The sequence below is a fragment of the Caenorhabditis remanei genome, chromosome X (assembly GCF_010183535.1).
Source record: "Caenorhabditis remanei strain PX506 chromosome X, whole genome shotgun sequence".
NCBI classification, from domain to species: Eukaryota; Metazoa; Nematoda; class Chromadorea; order Rhabditida; family Rhabditidae; genus Caenorhabditis; species Caenorhabditis remanei.
In genome coordinates, this window is record NC_071333.1 from 2,454,277 (window position 1) to 2,476,449 (window position 22,173).

Genomic DNA, 22,173 nt, shown 5'->3' on the forward strand with positions numbered 1-22,173 from the left:
TCCTGGATGTCCTGGATGTCCTGGATGTCCTGGATGTCCTGGATGTCCTGGATGTCATTCGAGCGCTGGATGTCCTGCGTGTCCTTATTGTCCTGGATGTCTGGATGTCTTGGATGTCCTCCGTATGCTGGATGTCCTGGTTTTCCTGGGATTCCTACTAGTTGTCCTGGGAATCCTGGTTATCCTGGAAGTCCTTCTGATGGTTCTGGAAGTCCTCCTGTTTGTCCTGGGAGTCCTGGCTATCCTGGAATCCCTCCTGGTTGTCCTGGGAGTCCTCCTGGTTTTCCTGGGAATCCTCCTGGTTGTCCACCGAGTCCTGGTTATCCTGAGAATAATGGTTATCCTGGAAGTCCTCCTGATGGTCCTGGGAGTCCTCCTGGATTTCCTGGAATACCTCCTGGTGGTCATGGGAATCCTGGTCATCCTGGAAGTCCTCCTGATGGTCCTGGAATTCCTCCTGGTTGTCCTCCGAGTCCTGGTTATCCTGGGAATCCTGGTTATCCTGGAAGTTCCCCTGATGGTCCTGGAAGTCCTCCTGGATTTCCTGGAATGCCTCCTGGTTATCCTGGGAATCCTCGTCATCCTGCAAGTCCTCCTGATGGTCCTGGGAGTCCTCCTGATGGTCCTGGGAGTCCTACTGGTTGTCCTCCGAGTCCTGGTTATCCTGAGAATCCTGGTTATCCTGGAAGTTCTCCTGGGTTTCCTGGAATGCCTCCTTGGTTGCCGTCCGAATCCTGGATATCCTGGATGTCCTTCGTGCGCTGGGTGTCCTGGTGGTGCTTAATTTCCTGGATGTCCTGCATGTTTTGGATGTCCTGGATGTCCTGGTGGTCCTTAATGTCCTGGATCTCCTGGTTTTCCTTAATGACCTGGATCTCCTGGATGTCCTGCGTGTCCTGGATGTCCTGGTTGTCCTGGATGTCCTGGATGTCCTTGATATCCTACGTGTCCTGGATGTCCTGGTTTTCCTCGAATTCTTCCTGGTTTTCCTGGAAGTCCTGGTTATCCTGGAAGTTCCCCCCCCCCCTCCCTGATGGTCCTGGGAATCCTGGTTATCCTGGAATTCCTCCTGATGGTCCTGGAATTCCTTCTGTTTGTCCTGGGAGTCCTGGTTGTCCTGGAAGTCCCCTCTTGATGGTCCTGGGAATCCTGGTTATCCTGGAATTCCTCCTGCTGGTCCTGGAACTCCTCCGGGCTATCCTGGGAATCCTCCTGGATGTCCTCCTGGTGGTCCTGGAATTCATCCTGGTGGTCCGGGATATCCTGGTTGTTTTTCTGGGTCTCCTTTTGTTCCGTTGAGTCTTGGCCGTCCTGGGATTGCCTCGATTCCTGAAATTTGATGTGATGATAGTTAAGCTTACGAAATCGTGTAATATTTTTATTTGTGAGGCTTTCATGTGATAAAAAAAAGCTTCTCACAAGTTTGTCGCACATTTCTCTAAGAAGTGCGCTTTTCCAAATGGATGATTTTAGGAGGTGAGAGATAAATCATTTGGAACAAAACTTACATATGTACATCCTTTCGATCCTAACTTCACAAAGTTTTGTGGTCCTTGTGGTCCGTCAGCTGCTGGAAGACCTGGAAGACCTCCGTCTCTGTTCTCTTCAGCAAAGCATGGAACTCCTGGCAAATTCCGGAATTCCTGGTTCTCCTCTTGCTCCTGGGAAACCTGGAAGGACTCCTTCTCCCTTAAGTCCTGGAATTCCTGATTGTCTCTTTCTTTCTCGCACGCCTGGAAAACCTCCCCACGGTTTCCTAGAATTCTGTTGCTTTTGGGTCTCCCTTGGGTCCTGGGAATCCCGGTTGGCCAGTGTCTCCTGAAAATAAATCAATCAGAGCTGTAATTCGGGATTATGGATAACTAACCATATGTCCTGGTGTTCCAGAAAGTCCGGTAAGTCCAAAGTCTCCCTTTTGTCCTGGAAGTTTTGGAAATTCGTTTTTTCCTTAAGAACCAGGTGCTCCTGGTTGTTTGACTAATCCTGAATTGATCGTCCGTATTATCTTGGTTGTATTGGAAGTCTTCCGATTGTCTCTTCTGTCCGAAAAGTCCTGGAAGCACATCTTGTTCGGGTTGTCTTGTGTCAAGTCATTGAAATTGCGGTAAACGGTAAGGCGAGCCTGGGGTGCACATGTGGATTTTCTCCACTCCCAGGGTTCCTCTTAGCCAGGGCTGTCGGATCCAAGGATCTACTAGCACAAGTCCGAGTTACCCGCCTGGTGCCTCGCGGCCTTCCCGTCTGTCATCAACAATACAGTCTCGAAAAAGGGGAACCTGTCGTCGGGACAGTATGATTGGTCTTGGAATTGCTGGTGTCCTGGCAATCCTGGGTGTCCTGGAAATCCTGATTGTCCTAGCAATCCTGGTGGTCCTGGAAATCCTGATAGTCTTGAAATCCTGATCGTCCTGAAAATCCTGGTGGCCCTGGAAATCCTGGTCTCCTGGCAATCCTGGTGGTCCTGGAAATCCTGGTGTTCCTGGAAATCCTGGTGTTCCTGGAAATCCTGGTGGTCCTGGAAATCCTGGGTGTCCTGGAAATCCTGATCGTCCTGGAAATCCTGGGTGTCCTGGAAATCCTGGGTGTCCTGGAAATCCTGGGTGTCCTGGAAATCCTGATCGTCCTGGAAATCCTGGATGTCCTGGAAATCCTGGGTGTCCTGGAAATCCTGGGTGTCCTGGAAATCCTGGTTGTTCTGGAGATCCTGGGTGTCCTGGGAATCCTGATCGTCCTAAAAATCCTGGCTGTCCCGGCTGTCCTGGATGTCCTGGTGGGCCGGGATGTTCTGGGGTCCGGACAATCCTGAATCTTCGGGATTTTCATTTTGTCCGTTGAGTCCTGACGGTCCTGGGATTATTCCGGCGTCTCCTGAAATTCGATGCATTGATTGTTAAGCCTACGAAATCTTTTAATGTTGTTATTTTTCCAGATTTCGGGTGGTTTTCGGTGAAAAAAAAAATTCTTTTGATTTGAGGGTATTTAAAAACAAAAACATCTGTTTTAACCTGTTATTTGCAAAAAGGCGTCAGAGGTTCTAAAGAGACGAGGCAACAAAATGCATGCGGTATTAGCAAGTGCCGCACATTTCTCCAAAAAGCTTTTTTTTCTCGAATGAATGTTTTAAGGAGATGAAAGACAATTTATTCAAGGAAAAACTTACATATAAATGCTGGTTTGGACATCTTTCTTATTCGACGGCTAATGGTACTTGAAATTTGGGGCTCCCAGGTTTCTGGTTGTCTGCTGGGCTTCTGACGTTTCCGCGCTGTCCTGGAAATCCTGGTTGCCCCTCTCTCCCTGGCACGCCCACAAGACCGTCCTCTCTACGTTTTCTTGGAATTTCATTGCTTCCTGGGTCTTCTTCCTGAGATTCCTGGCAGACCAGCGTCTCCTGAAATCAAATCAATCAGAACTGTAAGCAGGGATTATGGACAATTACCCTTCAGTCCTGGTGTTCCAGAAAGTCCGGTAAGTCCAAAGTCTTCCTATTTGTCCTGGAAGGCTTGGGAATCCGTTCTTTCCTTGAAGACCACGTGCTCCTTGTGCTCCGACTGGTTATGGAATTGATTGTCCTTCTTGTCCTAGAAGTCTTGGGAGTTCAGATGCATCTTGGGATTTCTTTGAATCCTAATCCCTTGAATCCTGAAAATCCTGGAAATCCCACAATTTTCTCCCCCAAGTCCTGGGGGTCCTGACTGTCCAGCCGTTCCGTGATCTGCTTTCATTCTTGACACTCTTGGAAGTTCGTCACGCCTTGGTGTTTCTGGTCCTCCTCGACGTCCAAATTTTTCTGGCGTGTCCTTTTATGCTGAATTCATCCCTTGAGTCTAGGAAATTTTGGAAATTCGGCGAATCATTCCTCTCCCCCGTGTCCTGGGAGTCCTGACTGTCCAGTTGTTCCGAACTCCTTCTCTCTCTTCATTCCTGACACTCCTGGGAATTCCTCACGTCTTGGAACCTTGTTGAGTCCCGACGATCCTGGGATTCCGGTGTCCCCTGAAATTTGATATAATGATTATCAATGTTACAAAATCTTGTAATGTCTGTCACTTATTTTTGGCTTTAACGTGGTTTTCAGCATACTTTTCAAGGCCCGGCCTCAAATAATGAACTTATAAAAAACTTTTTTTGACATTTTTTCAATTTTTTTCATTGAAAATATGAAAATTTTTATGATTTTTCAGAATTTCTTCTTATTCTAAATAATTGTCAAAACTTTTTCTTTGAAAAAATCTGAAGAACTCTATTGTATTTCATGTGGTTTTTCGTAAGAAAAATCTGCTTACCTTTTAATTTTCAGCGTTTTTGTTTCTTTCGGCATCAATTTCCTCTCATACTCAATGTTACACGACATGCTGGACCTGTAATCATACCGTTTTGAGAGTTAACAGCATCATAATTGAGTAGTTTCGACGAGATATTATCAAGAGGGCGCCGCGAAGGTTCTAAAAAGGCGGGGCAACAAAATGCAAAGGGGCACGCGGTTTTGCAAACGGCGCACAAAATATCCAAAAAACGCGCTTTTTGGATGTTTTTAGAAGATGATAGAAAAATTATTTAGTACAAAACTTAAAATGAATATCAGAATCCATGGCAAGTTTCATTATTATTTTAGGCAAAGAAAATATGAAGTACATTGTTCATACAAAGTGAAAAAGTATTCGCCTTTCTGGCTTTTATCGATTCTGGCCGATAGAAAGAAGAACGGAAACCAGAGAAAAAGAGCGCAGAAGAGAAGCACACGTGGCCTCCCGCTGTGCTATGGCTCGAAGAAAAGTCTGCGTCTCCACCTTTCCCTCTTCTATTTCCACGATCATCATTTGGATAGGTATTGCAAATTGCAAGAGGTCATCGTATAGAAGAAAGATGACACCTCTCGCCGTTGAGAGGAGAGCCGGGAAAATTGGCAGATAGGGAACTAGAGAACGGGGACACAAAAGTTATAAGATATGGAAAAGTAGAAGAATGAAGAAAGGAAAAAGAACGGGTGTACTGTTTTGAGAAAATTATTTGTTGTTGATTTAAGATGGAGAAAATATAGAAAATATACATGTAAACGGCTAAATCTGGATTTCTTTATGTAGAGAGAGAGAGAGAGTTGGAAGCAGAATAATAAAACACTTTTTTTTCTTTTGTAATCTAAGTGTTCCGCTTTAGATATGTAAAAGATGTGAGCGTAGCTTCTGAAGAATACTGAAAATCATAAATAATACAAATATGAATTAGGTAGATTGCATAATATAAAATGTAGGAAAAATTCTTCCAAAATCTGAGAAAACTAAAATTGCCCAAAACTGTAAAAAGTCCAAATTTTGAGTTTTGCGCGAAAAACTAAAAAAAAATTAAACTTTGGCGCGAAGCACCCCGCTGGGACCGGTCTTGACAAGTATGAAAAAAGGAAATCAGTTTTTCTTCCTATATATCAATTTTGAATATCGAAAAAATCAAACGTGTATTTGCAACTAACATTATCTCAAAACTCGAAAAAAAGCAAAATACGTGTATAGACTATGTTGGAAACCAAATGTAACATGTACCAAAAATACAACCACTAGAGTATAATCATCTAAAAGATGTTATGGGATGGAAAAGTGCACTGGTAGGTATACATAGATGTAGGACCAAATGCTAAAGTATGCGAATTAAAAGAAGCAAATAAAAACCCAGGTAGCCACCTCAGAAGATATTTCCAATAAGTATAAATGCGAAGAATGGGGACACCAGCTCGTAGTAACAATATCGGTTGTAACAAACGGAAAAGAGATAAGAGGAGAACATTTGCAATATTTATGGTCCCACAACTGTTCGTGGCCCCGGGAGTGTCGTGGACAAACCCATCAATTAGGTTTAAAGAGGAGAACAGATGATTCTGCAAGGACAGCTGTCTTGGGAGAAAGGAAAGAAAAGATGGCCAGACACACGTGGCCTTCCGTTGTGATATGGTCTCGGAAAAAGTCTGGGTCTCTATCGTCGCCTCTTCAATCAGTCATTTGGATAGGTGTTGCAAATAGCAAGAGGGCAGCATTGAAGAAAAAAGACACTTTTCGGCGTTGAGAGGAGAGCCGGGAGAATTGGCAGAAAAGGAACGAGAGAACGGAGATACAAAGATTATAAAATATGGAAAAGAAGAAGAAGGAAGAAAGGAGAAAAGAACGTGTTTACTATTTTTAGAAGAATGTTTATTTTTAATTTATGATGGAGAAGAAATACAGAATATACATACATATAAACGGCTGAAGTTTTGTTTCTCAGGTAGAGAAAGAAAAAGAGAGGAACAGAAGCAGGAAAATAAAACGGATTCCTTTTTTTTTTGTTTTCTAAGTGTTCTGCATAAAATTAAAGAAGTTTAGTCTCAGTGTCTTTAACCAAAGAAAAATTTCATTTTAGAGATGTGATAGGGAAAAAGAGATGTTAGCGATGTAGCTTTTTAGAAACATTGAAGAAAAACATACGAAGGGACTATTCATAATAAAAACTAAAAAATAGTTCAATGCATGATATACTTCTCAGATGTAGAAAAATAACATCCAAATTCTGAGAAAACCAAAATTTTTCTAAAACTGTGAGACAAACCACGGCATACTTACAAACACATGTGTCCTTTTGCACAACTCTCGATTTGAATTCGTTTCTTCCGTTTCTAAACGAGTTTTCACCGAAACAAATGAACAAAAAAAGCATACTCGTCGAAGCATTAAAAAAATTCATAAAATGAACCAATTTTTTCGAGAAATTATTGAAATTTTTCTTCGAAAATGTGAACATTTCTGATGATTTTTCAGAATTTCTTCTATGTCTGAATGATAGGCAAAAATTTGACTTTTTCTCGAAAAAAAAAATCAAAAAATTCGATAAAATTTTAAAAGTTCAACTTTGGCGCCAAGGGGCCTTCAAGTATGAAAAATGGGAAATCGGTCTTCTTTTCTACTTATTTTTTTGTATATCGAAACAATTTGTAATGATACTAAATGCCAAACAGATATATTTTTCTCTCCAACTCAATCAAACGTGTGTTTGCAACTAGCACCTTAACAAAATACTATCTAAAAAATGAAAAATAAAACCAGAATACGTTATGGAATGGGAGACTGGTCTCACATATAGGAAATGCCTAGATGTGATAACAAATTCAGAAAGAAGCAGATAAAATGCATAAAAACCGAGGAAGTCACTTTAGAATATATCTTCAATAAGTATAAATGCGAAGAATGGGAACACCAGTTCGTAGTAACAATATCGGTTGTAACAAACGGATAGAGATAGGAGGAGAATATTGGTGGTCCAACAACTGTTCGTGACCCCGGGAGTGTCGTGGACGACGATCCAACCCATCAATCAAATCAGTTTAAAGAGAATAAAAGATGATGCTGAAGAACCAAAAAGATACCGTAAGGACAGCTGCCCTTGTCAATTGTGGGAGCAGTAATCCGGAGGTCAAATGGGAGAGAGCATGAGGAACGGAGGAGGAGCAGAACACTATAGTTAATTAGATTTTTACTTCTGTTAACAACCTATCGAACTCGTTAAACTTATTCATTTAAATAATCCACTATTAACTAAACCATTGAGCATTTGGAGAGAAAGATCATATCTTCTACTTTCAAGGTATTTAACTGGTAATCGGCATGAAGCATCAGCTTACTTTTCGATTTTTAGCGTTATTCGCCTTTTTGAGTTGAAAATGGCTAACATTGAGAGTCTATGGATTGAACAGACCAAGAGTGGGATTCCATTTTTGTAGTTGACAACTTTTTTGTACGGACGCTCCCTAGCAATTTACATCTAGATAAAGTAATTTCTCCCTCAAATCAACCTAGTTCGGTGTAAAATAGTCAAATTTTTAGCTCTCCGCGTAAACTTAGAATAACTCTCTAGGGATTGTCCATACCGAAAAGTTGATAACTACAAAAATGGAGCTTTACTTTTGATCTGTTTGGTTAGAAAAAACTACTTTGTGGGAAAAATGGTTTTACTGTGACACACTCTCAAAGATGACGATTTTCAACTGACATTAAAAGGCAAAATTTGATATCATTTTGACCTGCGGTCTTCTCAAATTTGCCGCACATTACTCCGAAAAACGCGATTTTTTTGTTTTTAAAGAGTTGAAAAATACAATATTTGTTAAAACAATTATATTATGACGTGGCTACTGGCAACTCTGAAATTTTTTGAAAATAAGTAACTCCTCTGCTAATTGTCCGATTGGACTCATCTATTTTCTGTTATGGCTGAAATTAAAAATGCCAGGAAATTAGTTTAACAGATTCTAAAAGAATTAAATTTTTGAAGTATGCTTTGAGAGAAATTAGCAGCGTTCTTCAAACTAGGAAGGAATAGACAGTTTTTACCTCAACTCCAGAACTGAAAAACTTTTCAAAGTAGATCTTCATTATATTTAGTCAATTCTGATTATTATTTTCTTTTTTTTAGATATCTAAAAAGAAAGTTATGACTTCCAAAGTCTGATGTAGCCAGAACTTGATTTTTCACGATTTATTTTCTGTAATATCTCTAATCTTGATTGCACTTAACTATATCTCGACCCGGGATCCTTCCTTAATGAGAGGACGGGCCTGATCAGGTCTCCAGTGTCCACTACTATTTTTTTCTAGTCAAGAAATAAATTTATTCAGTTTCCAACTAACTGTTGTAATAGCAAAATTGACTGTAAATCGTTTGTTGGGTATTAAAAATTTTAGGACTTCAGGATTAATGGTATACTGTTCTGGAGATTGTGAACGCTCAAGATTCAAAGAAGGAAGAAAAATCACATTTTAATATTTTACAACCCCTCCGTTTTTTGTTGACTCACAGGAAAAGCAATAAAACACGGTTTCAAAAATCATATTTTATTGCTGAGAATTCCCATGACGCCCACAGAGATAAAACATTTTATGACCTTGAGACCCTATAAATATGTTTCTCCCTCCACTGTTTTCACCACGTTTACTTCCTTCTCTCCTCACCGAGAATGAAAATTTTCCGGAATGTTCTTCTGCTTCTTTGCCTTTTGGCTATCTGCAAGTCGGATCCGACTCGCATTCATATGAAGTTCCGCTGTGATCCACGTATCTTCATGTGGTGCGGAAATCTAATTGTCTATGAGCAGAACGATTCGTATGTTTCAGAAGCGAAAGTCCTGATAATCTTATAAACGAAATTTTAGATATCGTCTAGACATAATGACCAACGAAACCTTCTGCAAAACAGGTGGTACAAAGGAATTCAATTATGAAATTTCGAAAGGAGGAGATAAATTTCCGGTAACAAAACCTTTTCCTGTGGAATTTAATATGTATTAATTACAGAAATACCGATGGTGGTATCAGTTGAGTCACGACTGTTCCTCTACCTTAGGAACTCGCTGTCTGTCACCAAGAGGAACGTATGACACCCCTGTCGAAGGACTGTGAGTCGAATTAAATTTAATTGACTTTGCATAATATCGAATGATTCAGAGGCCGTGTTGAAATCGATGAAGATGTTTTTAACAGAGGATACACTGGCGGCCCCTGCCTCGTTCCTTCCGAACCTAGGACCATGATTTCCATGAATGGTTCAATTTCAGATGAAGAAGTGATTTTCAAACGATAAATTATTTTGAGAGTCTTTTTGTGTTTTTCTCACAAATAAAATTGTTCATGATATGCAAAATCATTCTTTTCTCGTTGACAAGGGAAGTCTTTGAAGACACGGGTTTCAAACATTCTAAAAAATTGGTTATTGGTACCTTCATCTCCGAGAAGTTTATTTCTGCATTCAAAACCGGCTAAATGTCTCTGTGAGCAGGGATATGAGCTTGCAAACTTGTTCACATGATTATGCTTTTTCGCACGGAATTCCAAATTGGCTTAAACATAGTATATGCAAGGATTTTCTCATTTTTCTACGTACGAGCACAGCTTAACGGCTGGGGAGCAAATATGGTATCGCGCGGTGGCGTATGCGCGGCCAATTTGAATGTTCTTCTCAAAAGGGTATACCATATGAAAAGTTTGAGAGCTCATTACTTGGCGAGCAGAAACATTTATGCGGTTTTGACTGCAGAAACGGACTCCGCGTAGTCGAAAGTACCTATAAACAAAAAATTTCTAAATCGTTTGAAACCCGCGTCTCCAAAGACTTCCCTTATTAGGCTTCTGTTAAAAGTTACTTAAGTTTCTCTGTTCCCACGAAAACCACTTCTTGAGCCGTTTATATGTTGATTCTCTTGTTTTTCTCTATCAAAAACTAAAAACAATCTTCTAAAAGTAGTACCTATCTTCTTTTTTTCTTCCTTTGTTCATCTACCTTTACGTATCCCGTACTATCTGTTTCTCTGTTCTCTCGTTCCCCATCGCTGACCGCGATTGATGTGGTTCCTCTTTTTTTTTCACATAAAAAATTGGGTTGACCGGAAAGTTGTTCTTAGTCTTCTTCTGCCAATCCTCATCGCTCTCGTCTCAAAGCCAAAAGGTGTCATCTTTCTTCTGAACGATTTTCTCTTTTTTATATGGATGTTTTCAAGAGATGAAAGATAAGTGATTTGGGACAAAACTAACATATTACAGTTTTTCCGGGACATTGTGATTCATTGTGATTGATATAGTCCGTCATCTCATGCTATCGATTTGCAAAAAGAAAAAACACTTGTGGAAAAGATAATTTTTGAATCCATAAAAAGTTTCATGAATCTCTTATTCGAACGAAATATGAAGTAATTCATTTAAAAGTGAGAAAGTATTCACGAGGGTGGATTTTATTGATTCTGGTCAATAGTTGAGAGGAGAGCAGAAAGGAGAAAAAGAAGGGCAGAGGAGAGAGGCACGTGGTCTCCCGCTGTGCAACGGTCCCAAGAAAAGTCTGCGTCTCCTGCTTTGCTATTTCCTTGAAAGTCATTTGGATAGGTGTCGCAAGGAGTAAGAGAAAATCGTTTAGAAGAAATATGACACCTTTTGGCGTTGAGAGGAGAACAAGTAGGATTGGAAGAAAAAGAGGAAAAAAGTGGAACCACATCAATTGTGGTCAGCGATAGGCAAGGAGAGAACAGAGACACAGATAGTATGGGATACGTAAAGGTAGATGAAGAAAGGAAGAAGAAAAGAAGATAGGTACTACTTTTAGAAAAATGTTTCAGTTTGTGATAGAGAAAAACTAGAGAATATACATATAAACGGCTGAAGTTGTGGTTTTCGTGTGGACAGAGAGATTTCCGTAACTTTTAACAGAACCCTAACAAGGTAAGTCTTTGGAGACGCGGGTTTGAAGCAATTTTTGTTAATTGGTACTTTCGACTACGCGGAGTCCGTTTCTGCAGTCAAAACCGCATTAATGTTTCTGCTCGCCATGTAATGAGCTCTCAAACTTTTCATATGGTATACCCTTTTCAGAAGGAGTTTCAAATTGGCCGCACATACGTCACCGCGCGATGCCGTATTTGCTCCCCAGCGGTTAACCTGTGCTCGTACGTAGAAAAATGAGAAAATCTTTGCGTATACAGTGCGTGCAAAAAGGATAGGACACCCCTCGATTTCGGGCGTCCTGAGCAAACGAAAAAAGTTTTGAAGAATCTGACACTGCCATTCGATTCAGCGTACAAAATAACCCCCGGGTACATATTTCCGTCATCTTGCCATTTTTCATACTCCCGTACCACCAGAAAGTCACTTTTACGGGTGTGCAAAAAGGATAGGACACCCTCGAAAATCCGATTTTCAGTTGATTTTTTAGAATTATTTTTTCACGAAAAGTTGTTTTAAAAGATCAAAATATACTTTTTATGTTGTTTTCGAGTATTTTCAAATGTTTTCCCTCATTTTCAACTCCGGTAGACAATGTTTGACACTGTTCGAAAATCGACCTCTCAGAATACTTACTGTTTCAGAGCTTGAAGACGTGTATCTCAGTGATCAGTGATAACGTACATTTCTGAAACTTGTCAGAAATGTCAATCATGTATCTGGTAATCAAATATACAAAGATTTCATAGAATAATATCGATTTTGGAAAGTTCCACTCAAAAATCTAAAACTCATATTGACCAAAATTCACAATTTTTGAAAAAAAATTTTAATCAAAGAAAACTGGTCTGCACATGTTTGCAAAGAATTGGTCTATTAATTTGTTAAGTTTTATCATCACTTCCTTCATTGTAGTTGAAGAATATTCGTTCTGGACACATTTTTCAAACATTGTGAATTTTGGTCAATATGAGTTTTAGATTTTTGAGTGGAACTTTCGAAAATCGCTATTATTCTATGAAATCTTTGTATATTTGATTACCAGATACATGATTGACATTTCTGACAAGTTTCAGAAATGTACGTTATCACTGATCACTGAGATACACGTCTTCAAGCTCTGAAACAGTAAGTATTCTGAGAGGTCGATTTTCGAACAGTGTCAAACATTGTCTACCGGAGTTGAAAATGAGGGAAAACATTTGAAAATACTCGAAAACAACATAAAAAGTATATTTTGATCTTTTATTTTTGATCTTGACATTTTTTCAAAAAATTTCAAATAAAATTTGGTAAAAACGGGTTCCCATTTTTTGAAATCGGGAAAAATTTTGGCCCGGCCCGCCGGGCCAAACTCAAGAAAAATCTCGGCCCGGCCCGAGGCCGGGCCCGGGCCGGCCCGATTTTTGACAAGTCTGAAAAATACCTATAACCAAGTTTTTAGACCGTTTGAAACCCGTGTCTTCAAAGACTTCCGCTGACAGCGAAAAAGATGGTTTTGCACATCATGAACTGTTTTACTTGTGGAAAAAACACAGAGACCCTCTTAAAATACTTTATTATTCATAAATTCACATTTTTATTTTTAAATTGTCCGAATGACCATAGGATGCTCGTCATCGCCGCATTCATTGGTTAGGTAACCTGCGTCAAAAAGTTCGGTTTTGAATTCTGCCGCGGTTCTGAATCATTCGGTTTTATGCAATGTCAATTAAATTTTGTTCAACTCACAATCCTTCTTTTGGTGCATTCTCCGTGTCTTTTAGTTCTAGACAGTGATGGATTCCGTAACAGGAGCAGTTGTGAATCAAGTGATAGTACCATTTGTACTGTAAATAATACATGTTGAATTCCACCGGAATTTTTTTTTGTTACCGGGAATTGATCTCCTCTATTGTAAAGTGAAGCATCGAATTTCAGGGTATCATTACCTATTTTGCAGAAGTTACCAGGTCTGTACGTCATGTTAAAACCATTTCTAAAATTTTGCTTAAAAATCATCACAACTTTCGCTTCTGAACTTACCTAGGGTTTTGCACAGTAACCAGAAAAGTTCCGCACCACCAAGTGCCGGCCGGTTTACCGCAGGTGAATCTCAGATGAACCTGGGATGTGTCCGTCTTGCAGATCGCCAAAAGGCAAAGAAGCAGAAGAATATTCCGGAAGATTTTCATTCTCGGTGAGGAGAGAAGGAAGAAAACCTGGTGAAAACAGTGGAAAGAGAAACATATTTATAGGGTCTCAAGGTCATAAAATTTTTTATCTTTGTGGGCGTCATGGGAGTTCTCAGCAATAAAATATGATTTTTGAAACCATATTTTATTGCTTTTCCTGTGAGTCAACAAAAAACGGAGGGGCATAAACAGATTAAAACGTGATTCTTCTTCCTTCTTCAGATATTGAGCGTTCACAATCCAGAAAAGTACCCAATTTTGCTCGAAAAATACATAAGTCCTAAAATTTTTAGAACCCAACAAAAGATTTCTAGTCAATTCCGCAATTTACAACATGATACTAAATAATATTATTTATTGAAAAGAAAAAAGTAGTGAACACGGGAGACCTTATCAGGCCCCTCCTCTCACTAGGGAATGATCCCGGGTCAATATATAATTAAGTGTCATCAAGACTGGAGATATTACAGGGAGTGTATTGTGAAAAATCAAGTTCTGTCTGCATCAGAGATCAAAATAAACTTTGAAAATCGGCATTTTCTTTCCAGATAACTAGAAAATGGAAATGGAAATCAGAACTGACATGGAATGTACTTTGATTGCCCCCCCTAAAGTACCGATTTTTTTTGCTCATTTGATGAGTTTTGCGAAGGATATATAAGATATAACGGGTTTTCCTGTGACGTGACCTGGTTTTTGAAAAATTAAGATTTTTCAAAAAAAAAGTTTTTTTTCGAAAAATTTTCTAAATCAATTTTTTTCACTGGCAAGATGTAATATTGAAAAGAAAGGATTATATCATAAAAAAAGCAAATTTCAAGGGCTTCAAGAATAAAAATTGAATTTGTAAAAAAAAGTTTTTTTTGAGTGTCAAATTTTTAAAAAACTGACACCAATTCGAATTTTCGAAAATTTCAAACAGCTCTAAAAAAATTTAACGGGATTATTCATTTTTTTCCTGTTAAGGGTAAAAAGTGCAAAAGATGTACATTATTGTTCTGCAAAAAAATTAGGGGGGTACCCCCCATTTACGAGAGAAATTTTGATTTGAATGTTTTTTTTCAGTATACAAAAAGGGCATGTAAGATAAAAGGTCAGATCTCTAACAGGACACTTATTTTTAGGAAAATAGTCAAGAATATGTTTTTCATTCTGTGCCGTTCCCTATTTAAATATTATCGCGCGGTCCTGTCGACTTTCCTACTCACCAAATGTCTTCAAAGATCGTTAATTTTCACTATTTTGAAATTTCAAACACTCACTACTTCTTCAAAACTGTGAGAAAAGAGTTGAAACTAGAAGAACACGCTTTTAAACGTGTTTTCGGTTAAAAAATGTTATTTTGGGCAATTTTTAGAAAATTTTTTTTTTTCCGATTTTTCATAAGGGGGGACCACATGAAATTTCGGCTAGAAATGAAAAAAAAATTTTTTTCTTAAAACAACACAAAGCTGTTTTTTGTTGCTTGGAAACCTGGAATACCTTTAAAAAAATTGTTTTAATTGTCCCAATTGTTTTTAAACAAAAATACGTTTTAAAACTAGTTCTCCAAGTTTCAACTTTTTTCTCATAGTCTCTTTCATTTTTTGTGAGAACTTACGTTTTAAAGGTTTGTAATTAGTTATTTATATTCTGAACTATGATATATTTAAATAGTTTTATTTAGTAAAATAAAAATAAAATGACGGATTGTTAAAGAGTTTCGTTAATTCAAGGATGCAAGTGTTCCAATGCACACGATGCGCAAATTAATATTCCACATGTGGGATAGGAACACTTGCAGTATGAAAATTGACGGCAATTAGCACATAACTTTCCACCAGTTGCTTTCACGTTCATGCAATACTGATCAGGAGTTTCAAAATACGCGGGCCTCTTGTCAAGTATTTGATTCAAAAAGAACCCTCTCTCCATCAGGCCCTTGTAGCGCGGAGCTTTAAATTGATTCAGTATATACTGAACGATTTGCAGCTGCCGTTCTCTTCTTGCAATAATTATGTTAGAGTGGGTGTATCGAATCTGTGTCTCAAGCTTTCGAATGAAATTTTTAAGCTGCCTGTTGAAGCATAAATCCAATGGTTGCAGCTTGCTTGTTGTTCCATCGGGCAGTACGACAAACTCAAGGTTCTTGCTGTTTACGGTGTTTTCCTCTATCATTCTCTTCCATCCCGGCCATCCGTCAAGAATAAGAACACTGTCCTTTGGTACAACAGGCATGAATACTTTCTCCAGCCACTCGATAGCGAGATCGCTGGTCATCATTCCAGATTTGGTGTTAGTGACATATAACTCGGTGAATGGAGCCACCATCCTTTGGAACGATCGAGGGGTTTGTTGTTCGGCCAATGTTATAAAACCTATTCTCCGTAAGACTCGAGCATCACCCCTGTATGTAGGGGCGTAGAGCCCACAGGTAAGATAGTGTTTACTCAGTTTGTATGCATGTACTATGGGTCTTCGGTAACCCGTATGCAAAATTTTGGCGCCCACCTACCGGTCCCTGGGTTACTGTAGGTGCTCAAATGTGTAAAGCTTAAATTTTTTCTTTTAAGTCGTAGAAGCCCAATTTTTTTAGTGTAGTTTATAGACGTTTATAAAAGTTTTTTCACAAAGTTTCAGAACATTACAAAAGAATTTTGCCGAGTTATTCGCAAAAAACCAATTTTTTGGAGAATTTTTTCTGTAATTTTAAAATTTTCGGTTCTTAAAACAAAAAACACCCCCGGCAAACTTTATTTAAAACAAAAGTCTTTCGATGAGTTTACAAATAAAACATATTTGATTAAGTTTTAAGTCTTCGCAGAAGTCGAAAAGAGCCCATGTAAAGTACTGAAATTTTCAAAACTGAATATTAGTTGATTTTCTTGATGAAAATTAATAGAGCACAATTTTCTAAACATTTTTTGTATTACATTTCTTTTGATAACTTTATTACATCCTGCTAAAATTTTGAGGTTTTGTCAGAAAAAATTTTTTTTTTCAAATTTTTTAAATGTTAAGCTCTAATGATGATGATAGTTTTGCTCAGCCAAAACCTAGAAAATTGCTGTAGTTATGTGTTTTTGTTCACTCTGAGACTAATGTGTGAGCTGGGAGTCGTTTTTCCTTTTTTGTTAAGAAGAGGGTCCTCATTTTTTGTATCAAGGTAATTCTCCAGAGTGAAACGCGATATTGTCGACGATATTTCAACATAAGATACATTTTATTTAGACTAAAAATGAACGGTATGTTTCAGAAGAAACAACTCCGTTTCCAGAAAATTTCATACACGTTTCACTTTTGGAACGATTTTTTGGTCGAGTCACTTTGAGACATTGTAACTTTGTTTATTTTAAAGGATTTCATTAAATTCAAATTGTGGCAAAAAGGTGAAAAACTTGGCTACAAAAAAGCTTATTGGACCAATCTATCAAAACTAAAACCGGGAGAGATACGACTCATATCGTGAAAATTGACAGTACTCGTGAAATCAGAAAATGGCAATATTCGAAAAAAGGTCTCTCGTGGAGTGTGATGCTCCTATATCTTCTAAAACGTCCCACTATTAATTTTAAAGATTTATGGGTCTATTCACAAGATAGCAGTAAATCAAAAAAACTGCTTTTCAAAAATGTTAAAAATTATCATTTTTTGACAAAAACTCAAAATTTTAGCAGGATGTAATAGAGTTATTGAAGAAAGTGCAATAAAAAAATGTTCAAAAAATTGTGCTCTATTCATTTTCATAAAGAAAATTAACTAAAATTCAGTTTTGAAAATTTCAGTACTCTACATGAGCTCTTTTCGACTTCTGCGAAGACTTAAAATTTCTTCAAATATGTTTTATTTGTAAACTCATCAAAAAACTTTTGTTTTAAATAATGTTTGCCAAGGGTGTTTTTTGTTTTAAGAACCGAAAATTTTAAAATTACAGAAAAAAAGATCCAAAAAATTTGTTTTTTGCGAATAACTCGACAACATTTTTTTGAAATGTTTTGAAACTTTGTTAAAAAACTATTATAAACGTCTATGAACTACACTAAAAAAATTGGGCTTCTACGACTTGAAAGAAAAAATTTAAGTTTTGCACCTTTGAGCACCTACAGTAACCCAGGGGCCGGTAGGTGGGCGCCAAAATTTTGCATATGGGTTACCGAAAACCCATAGTACATCTTAATATAAAAATCTGTTCCTATGGTACACGTTGCTCGAGTCTTACAGAGAACACGTTATAAAAGTTTTTCCAATAATTTCTCCAGCAGCAGAAATGCACGGGTTTACAGTAAAACTGTGGCTTAAAGCATTTTTCCTCTGAGCATATTTTTCAACCTTTTTTTTTCCTCGCACATCCAAGCATCGGTTTTTAGTCATCTCGTACTTCACAGAAGTTTGGTCCACGTTGAAAATCTATAAAATCACACGTTCAAAAAGGGTATCGGAGAATTTTGTAATAAAAAACTTACGTGGCTTGGAGCATATTTTCTTTTTAGTCTGGGAATCTCTGTCAGTAAAAACTTTCTGACTTTTTCTTCTTCGCTAGGTCCACTGTTTGCTTTCGGCTTCACAATTCTGCGGTCGATATGTCTGCTGACCAAATTCAATCTTTTCTTTATGCCAGCCACCCAGTTTCTCGAAGCCTAAAACATTAAACTTCTCAATTCAATATTAGTAAAAAATACACACCTTGAAGTTCTTCACTCCAAAGCATACTGCTTGATTCATTCCCGTCCTTTGAATAAAGTCCTCGTGAATTTCATCATTATTATCGATTGCCGCTTTCACCATATTCACAACCCTATCATTTAATAGTTCGAGCGCATGTCTTTGATTAGTTTTCTGAGATCTAATTTCTTTTCGAATTCTGGAAACGATATTGTATTAAACTAGTAATTATCCAGCACAAAAACTAACCGTCTGATTTCACATTTCGCGTCTTTTTTAGAAGCGGGGAAATGAAAACGTCTGATGATCTCATCAAGTGATATCTTTTTAGAATCGAATTTTTCAATTATAAACTTTTTTTGTTTTTCCGTCAAACGAAGTGGAGTGTATTTGCTGACCTTTGGCGGGGAAAAGTCTGAAAACAGTATTTCTTATTGCTTCTCTTCTCGAATAAAACTAACCACTGTCACAACTAATTTCTTCAGATGTAGAACTAGGTTCAGAAGAATTTTTCATTTGTTCCTCTAGAATCTCTGAAAAATCAAGCATTGTAGTTTAGCTTTCAAGAAATTACTTACTTTTGGCGCTCTTTAGCTTTTTCAATTCGTCGCGGTCTTTAACTTCAGTAATTGCTTTATTAATTTCTTTCGCAATTGTTTCAGCAGTTATATTTGCAATAACATTTTCATCCGGCTTCACTTTTTGGATACGTCCTGTTTTCCTTTGCCGCAGTTCAAACTTCTTGGGAAATTTACCTTTGGTTTTTTTGTTGGTAAAATTTGATCGAATACTCCTGCCATGAACTTCCAGATGGTCTCCTAATGTATTCGATTCGTTTCTAGTTTTGTCAATTTTTGATTCTTCTGATGGCAGATCAGATAAATCTGAGAAATGTTGGGCTGGCGTAAGAGGCACAACGTTGTTCTCCTGATATGTATCTTGTGCTAATTTTAAACTTTTGAGAATATCTGCGTTTGCTTTTCTAGTTGCAGAAGTATCAATGATTAGATCATCATCTTGCAGCTTCATCATATAATGTAGTTTTCTCAAAGATTCTGTGTTGGCTTCCAGGTATCTTTTAGCGTTATGACAAGTGAAAACACCACAATCATTTGAATCAAACGCTTGTTTCTGGGCTTCTTCTTTTTCCGCTCGTTCAATAAAGACATCTTCAATATTTTCTCCAAAGTACTCATGAGCTATTTTTTCCGCTTCGCTTTCACTTATCATCCGTTTTCCTGTAGACGAATCCAAAACATGTACTCGAATCATTCGTGAATTTTCCGAGTCTTTTCCGAAAACAACCAAAACAAAATGATCTCTACGTAAGACAGGCATCAGTAGTTTTTGAGGTTTGAAAGCTCGTACAAAAGACGTGTATTCGGAGAAAGCATCGGTGAATGATTGCGTTGAGTGAGCATCAAAATAATCGTTGAGAAAATTGGGATGAATTAGACCAAATTGAAACGATTCTTCTTTACCAGTGTTATAATCTCCTACCTGTAATGTATTCTGTTTATTAAAGTTTCTTATAGCAAAGTTACCATCTCATACAGAAGATGAAAAACTCCTTGGTCTGTCATCTTTGAGTTCTTCTTAAGGGCAGCTTCTACATCAATGTCCTCCAGGCCAAAACGTAAACTATTTTGAAGCCCAGATTCTTTTTCAAAGGAAGGACCATGAATTTCCTAAAATACAAAATTTGTAAAATCTAGAAAAGTTCTTTTTACTTACTCTTTGGTTTATGTGACCGTACGATTCCGAAGATGCGTTATTTGGGTTTTTCTCGGTTGCTGCTCGTGCTTGATTTTCCTGATCGTTTCGCATTGTTTTGTCAGTTTTTTCATAATCGTTTTTTAGTTTTTCTTGGGTGTTATCATTATAGTTGTCGCTTTTTTCATTTTGATCTTTTTCGATCAAATTTTTCTGTTCTTTGACTTTCTTTCTTTCTTTGTTTTTGTTCGACTGAAATTGTTTTGTAACATGTTTTTTAACGAGCATTTAAACTAACCTTTGAGCTAGCTCCATCTGTTTCACTAACAGTTGCTTCGCTTCCATCTTGGATATCCTTTGAAGTTTTTTTATCTGATCGGAACAAATTTTTAAATGTTTTCCATGAAATCCAGTTACTCGTTTTCATTTCATTTCCATTAGATTTTTTGAGTTTCTTCTTTTTTCCCATTTTTTCTATGGCTCCCTTGTATTTCTGAAACTCATAAATACCGCAGAAGTTTTAATTGTTTTAACACATATAATGATAGTTCTGTTACATATATTTTTCCTTTCAATTTACCTTGTTCTCTCCAACTATTTCAGTTTTCACAGCCACAGTCTGATTCGAATTGTATGGTTTATAACTATATCCATCTTGAGTTGCTTCCATATGAAGAATTCGTTTCTCTTCATTTCTTGCTTGTAGTTCTTCTTTTTGTAGAGCAAACGTTTGCCGTGATGAAAAGCTCTGTAAATTTTGAAGCTCTGATTGGTTCAAGTCATTTTCACTCACTCTATTTTCTTCAAGTTTTCGGAGTACTCTAGCACTTGTGTCTGGATCAATCTCTTCTGATTTGTCATCTTTTTTTGAATATTTTTGTTTAGTCTTCGACTTGTTTTCTTTTTCCAGCCTCCTCTTTGCTTCATTCCTCCAATAGTTCTGAAATTGTAAGTTAGCATTCTACTTGCTAAAAAAATTTGGTTATTCAATTTAAACTTGAAATTCAACAAACTTACTTGATTTTCTTTGGGCTTACAAAAATCACTATTGCTGCTCTGGATGGTTTCCATGCCAAAAACTTCATTACTATGGTTATGCAACGCCATTGACAAACTTAAAGCGCACGATGGTGTAGAGTGATTCTGTAATTATTCTACTCATCTATGCAACGTTAATGTTGAAAATCTCACAGCAAAACTTAAACTCCTCTCGTGATTTTTCGTCAAACATTCAAACATTGGATAGTCTTCCCGGCCGAAGTTTTGCTCTCTATACTCCTCGACATTCTAAAAAATCAAATTATTTTAAAGTTTAGCTTCAAAAACTTACGGATTCCATTAGTTCGTCCATGTGATTAAACTTTTTGCTTCCTTCTTTGTTGTCAACGGTAAAAAAAGTAGGATTCCACAAATCGATCGACGTGCAATCTTTATTGCGATGAATATCCGATGCTGTTCTCTCTGATTTGAATGAATCCACAGACATTTTGACATTGACAGTCTCAGGCTCTTCAACTATTTTATCAAATCGAGATTCTACGATAGGGTATGTTGCAGTAAGTTTGGATGCTTCCATTGTTTTTCCAGTATTTTCCCAGTATTTCTCAGCCGTGTGTTTTTTGTCTTCAAAATACTTATCCGAAAAAGACTTGGTCGCAGAGAGCATGGAGCCAAACGGAGTATTCTTTTTTGCGTGCATGTTTTTTAATTCACTTGGACCTTTTATCAGAAAAATTGAGGTAGGGTCCTCTTGCGGGAACTCAATTTTCTCAATGCGCAAAACAGTGTTTTTTGGAGAAATCAGAGAATCATAAGACGGTGGTGGTAACAATGATGAAAAAGTTGATTCAGTTAATCGATGATAATTTCCCCACAGCCCGTTAGATTTTGAATACTGTGGAATTGAAGATTGTTCTGGCATTAACATTTTCTGAAAGTAAAATTTTGGGAAATAGATAAATAGTCTTAGAATAAAAATATATTTCAAAACAAAATATTAAAACGAATGAATGAAATATTGTCAAACTCAAAAAAAAAAAATAATATAGAATACGAACACTGCCGAGTGAATCTGTTTGCGCGCTACAAATTCAGTATACAGTATACAGTATACAGTATTCAATATATATAAGTTCAGTATACAAATTCATTGACGCTGTAAAACTGCTTTGGCGGTGTCGGCGTCTTTCCCATCATCAAAAACTGCCGAAAAAAATATGTGTATCTTATATTGCAACTTTTATCTTATCAACAAATCAAATTCAAATTAATTGAAAAGATATCAAATGAAACAATAAATAAATAATAAATAATATCAAATAATAAAAATACATAGAATAAATTCTAGAGAATAAATGTTTTGTAAGAAATTTTTCAATTTTTAACTTTACCCGCAGTTTTGAAGAAGTTAAGTGTGTTTGAAG

The 22,173-nt window shown here is 37.4% G+C and overlaps 3 protein-coding genes across 3 annotated transcripts; 1 reads left to right on the top strand and 2 right to left on the bottom strand.

Annotated features, from left to right (window-relative positions):
- Window positions 1-8,974: 8,974 nt before the first annotated feature.
- Window positions 8,975-9,597, top strand: GCK72_022497 (uncharacterized protein; the record flags this gene model as incomplete). Its single annotated transcript, XM_003096475.2, has 4 exons — window positions 8,975-9,120; window positions 9,170-9,266; window positions 9,312-9,412; window positions 9,462-9,597. The coding sequence occupies 4 exons, from the start codon at window positions 8,975-8,977 to the stop codon at window positions 9,595-9,597; spliced, it is 480 nt and encodes a 159-aa protein (XP_003096523.2).
- Window positions 9,598-12,807: 3,210 nt separating this feature from the next.
- GCK72_022498 (uncharacterized protein) lies at window positions 12,808-13,396 on the bottom strand (the record flags this gene model as incomplete). Its single annotated transcript, XM_003096502.2, has 4 exons — window positions 12,808-12,904; window positions 12,954-13,051; window positions 13,098-13,200; window positions 13,248-13,396. The coding sequence occupies 4 exons, from the start codon at window positions 13,394-13,396 to the stop codon at window positions 12,808-12,810; spliced, it is 447 nt and encodes a 148-aa protein (XP_003096550.2).
- A 1,710-nt stretch (window positions 13,397-15,106) lies between these two features.
- Window positions 15,107-15,706, bottom strand: GCK72_022499 (uncharacterized protein; the record flags this gene model as incomplete). Its single annotated transcript, XM_053734863.1, has 1 exon — window positions 15,107-15,706. The coding sequence occupies one exon, from the start codon at window positions 15,704-15,706 to the stop codon at window positions 15,107-15,109; it is 600 nt and encodes a 199-aa protein (XP_053578429.1).
- Window positions 15,707-22,173: the final 6,467 nt, after the last annotated feature.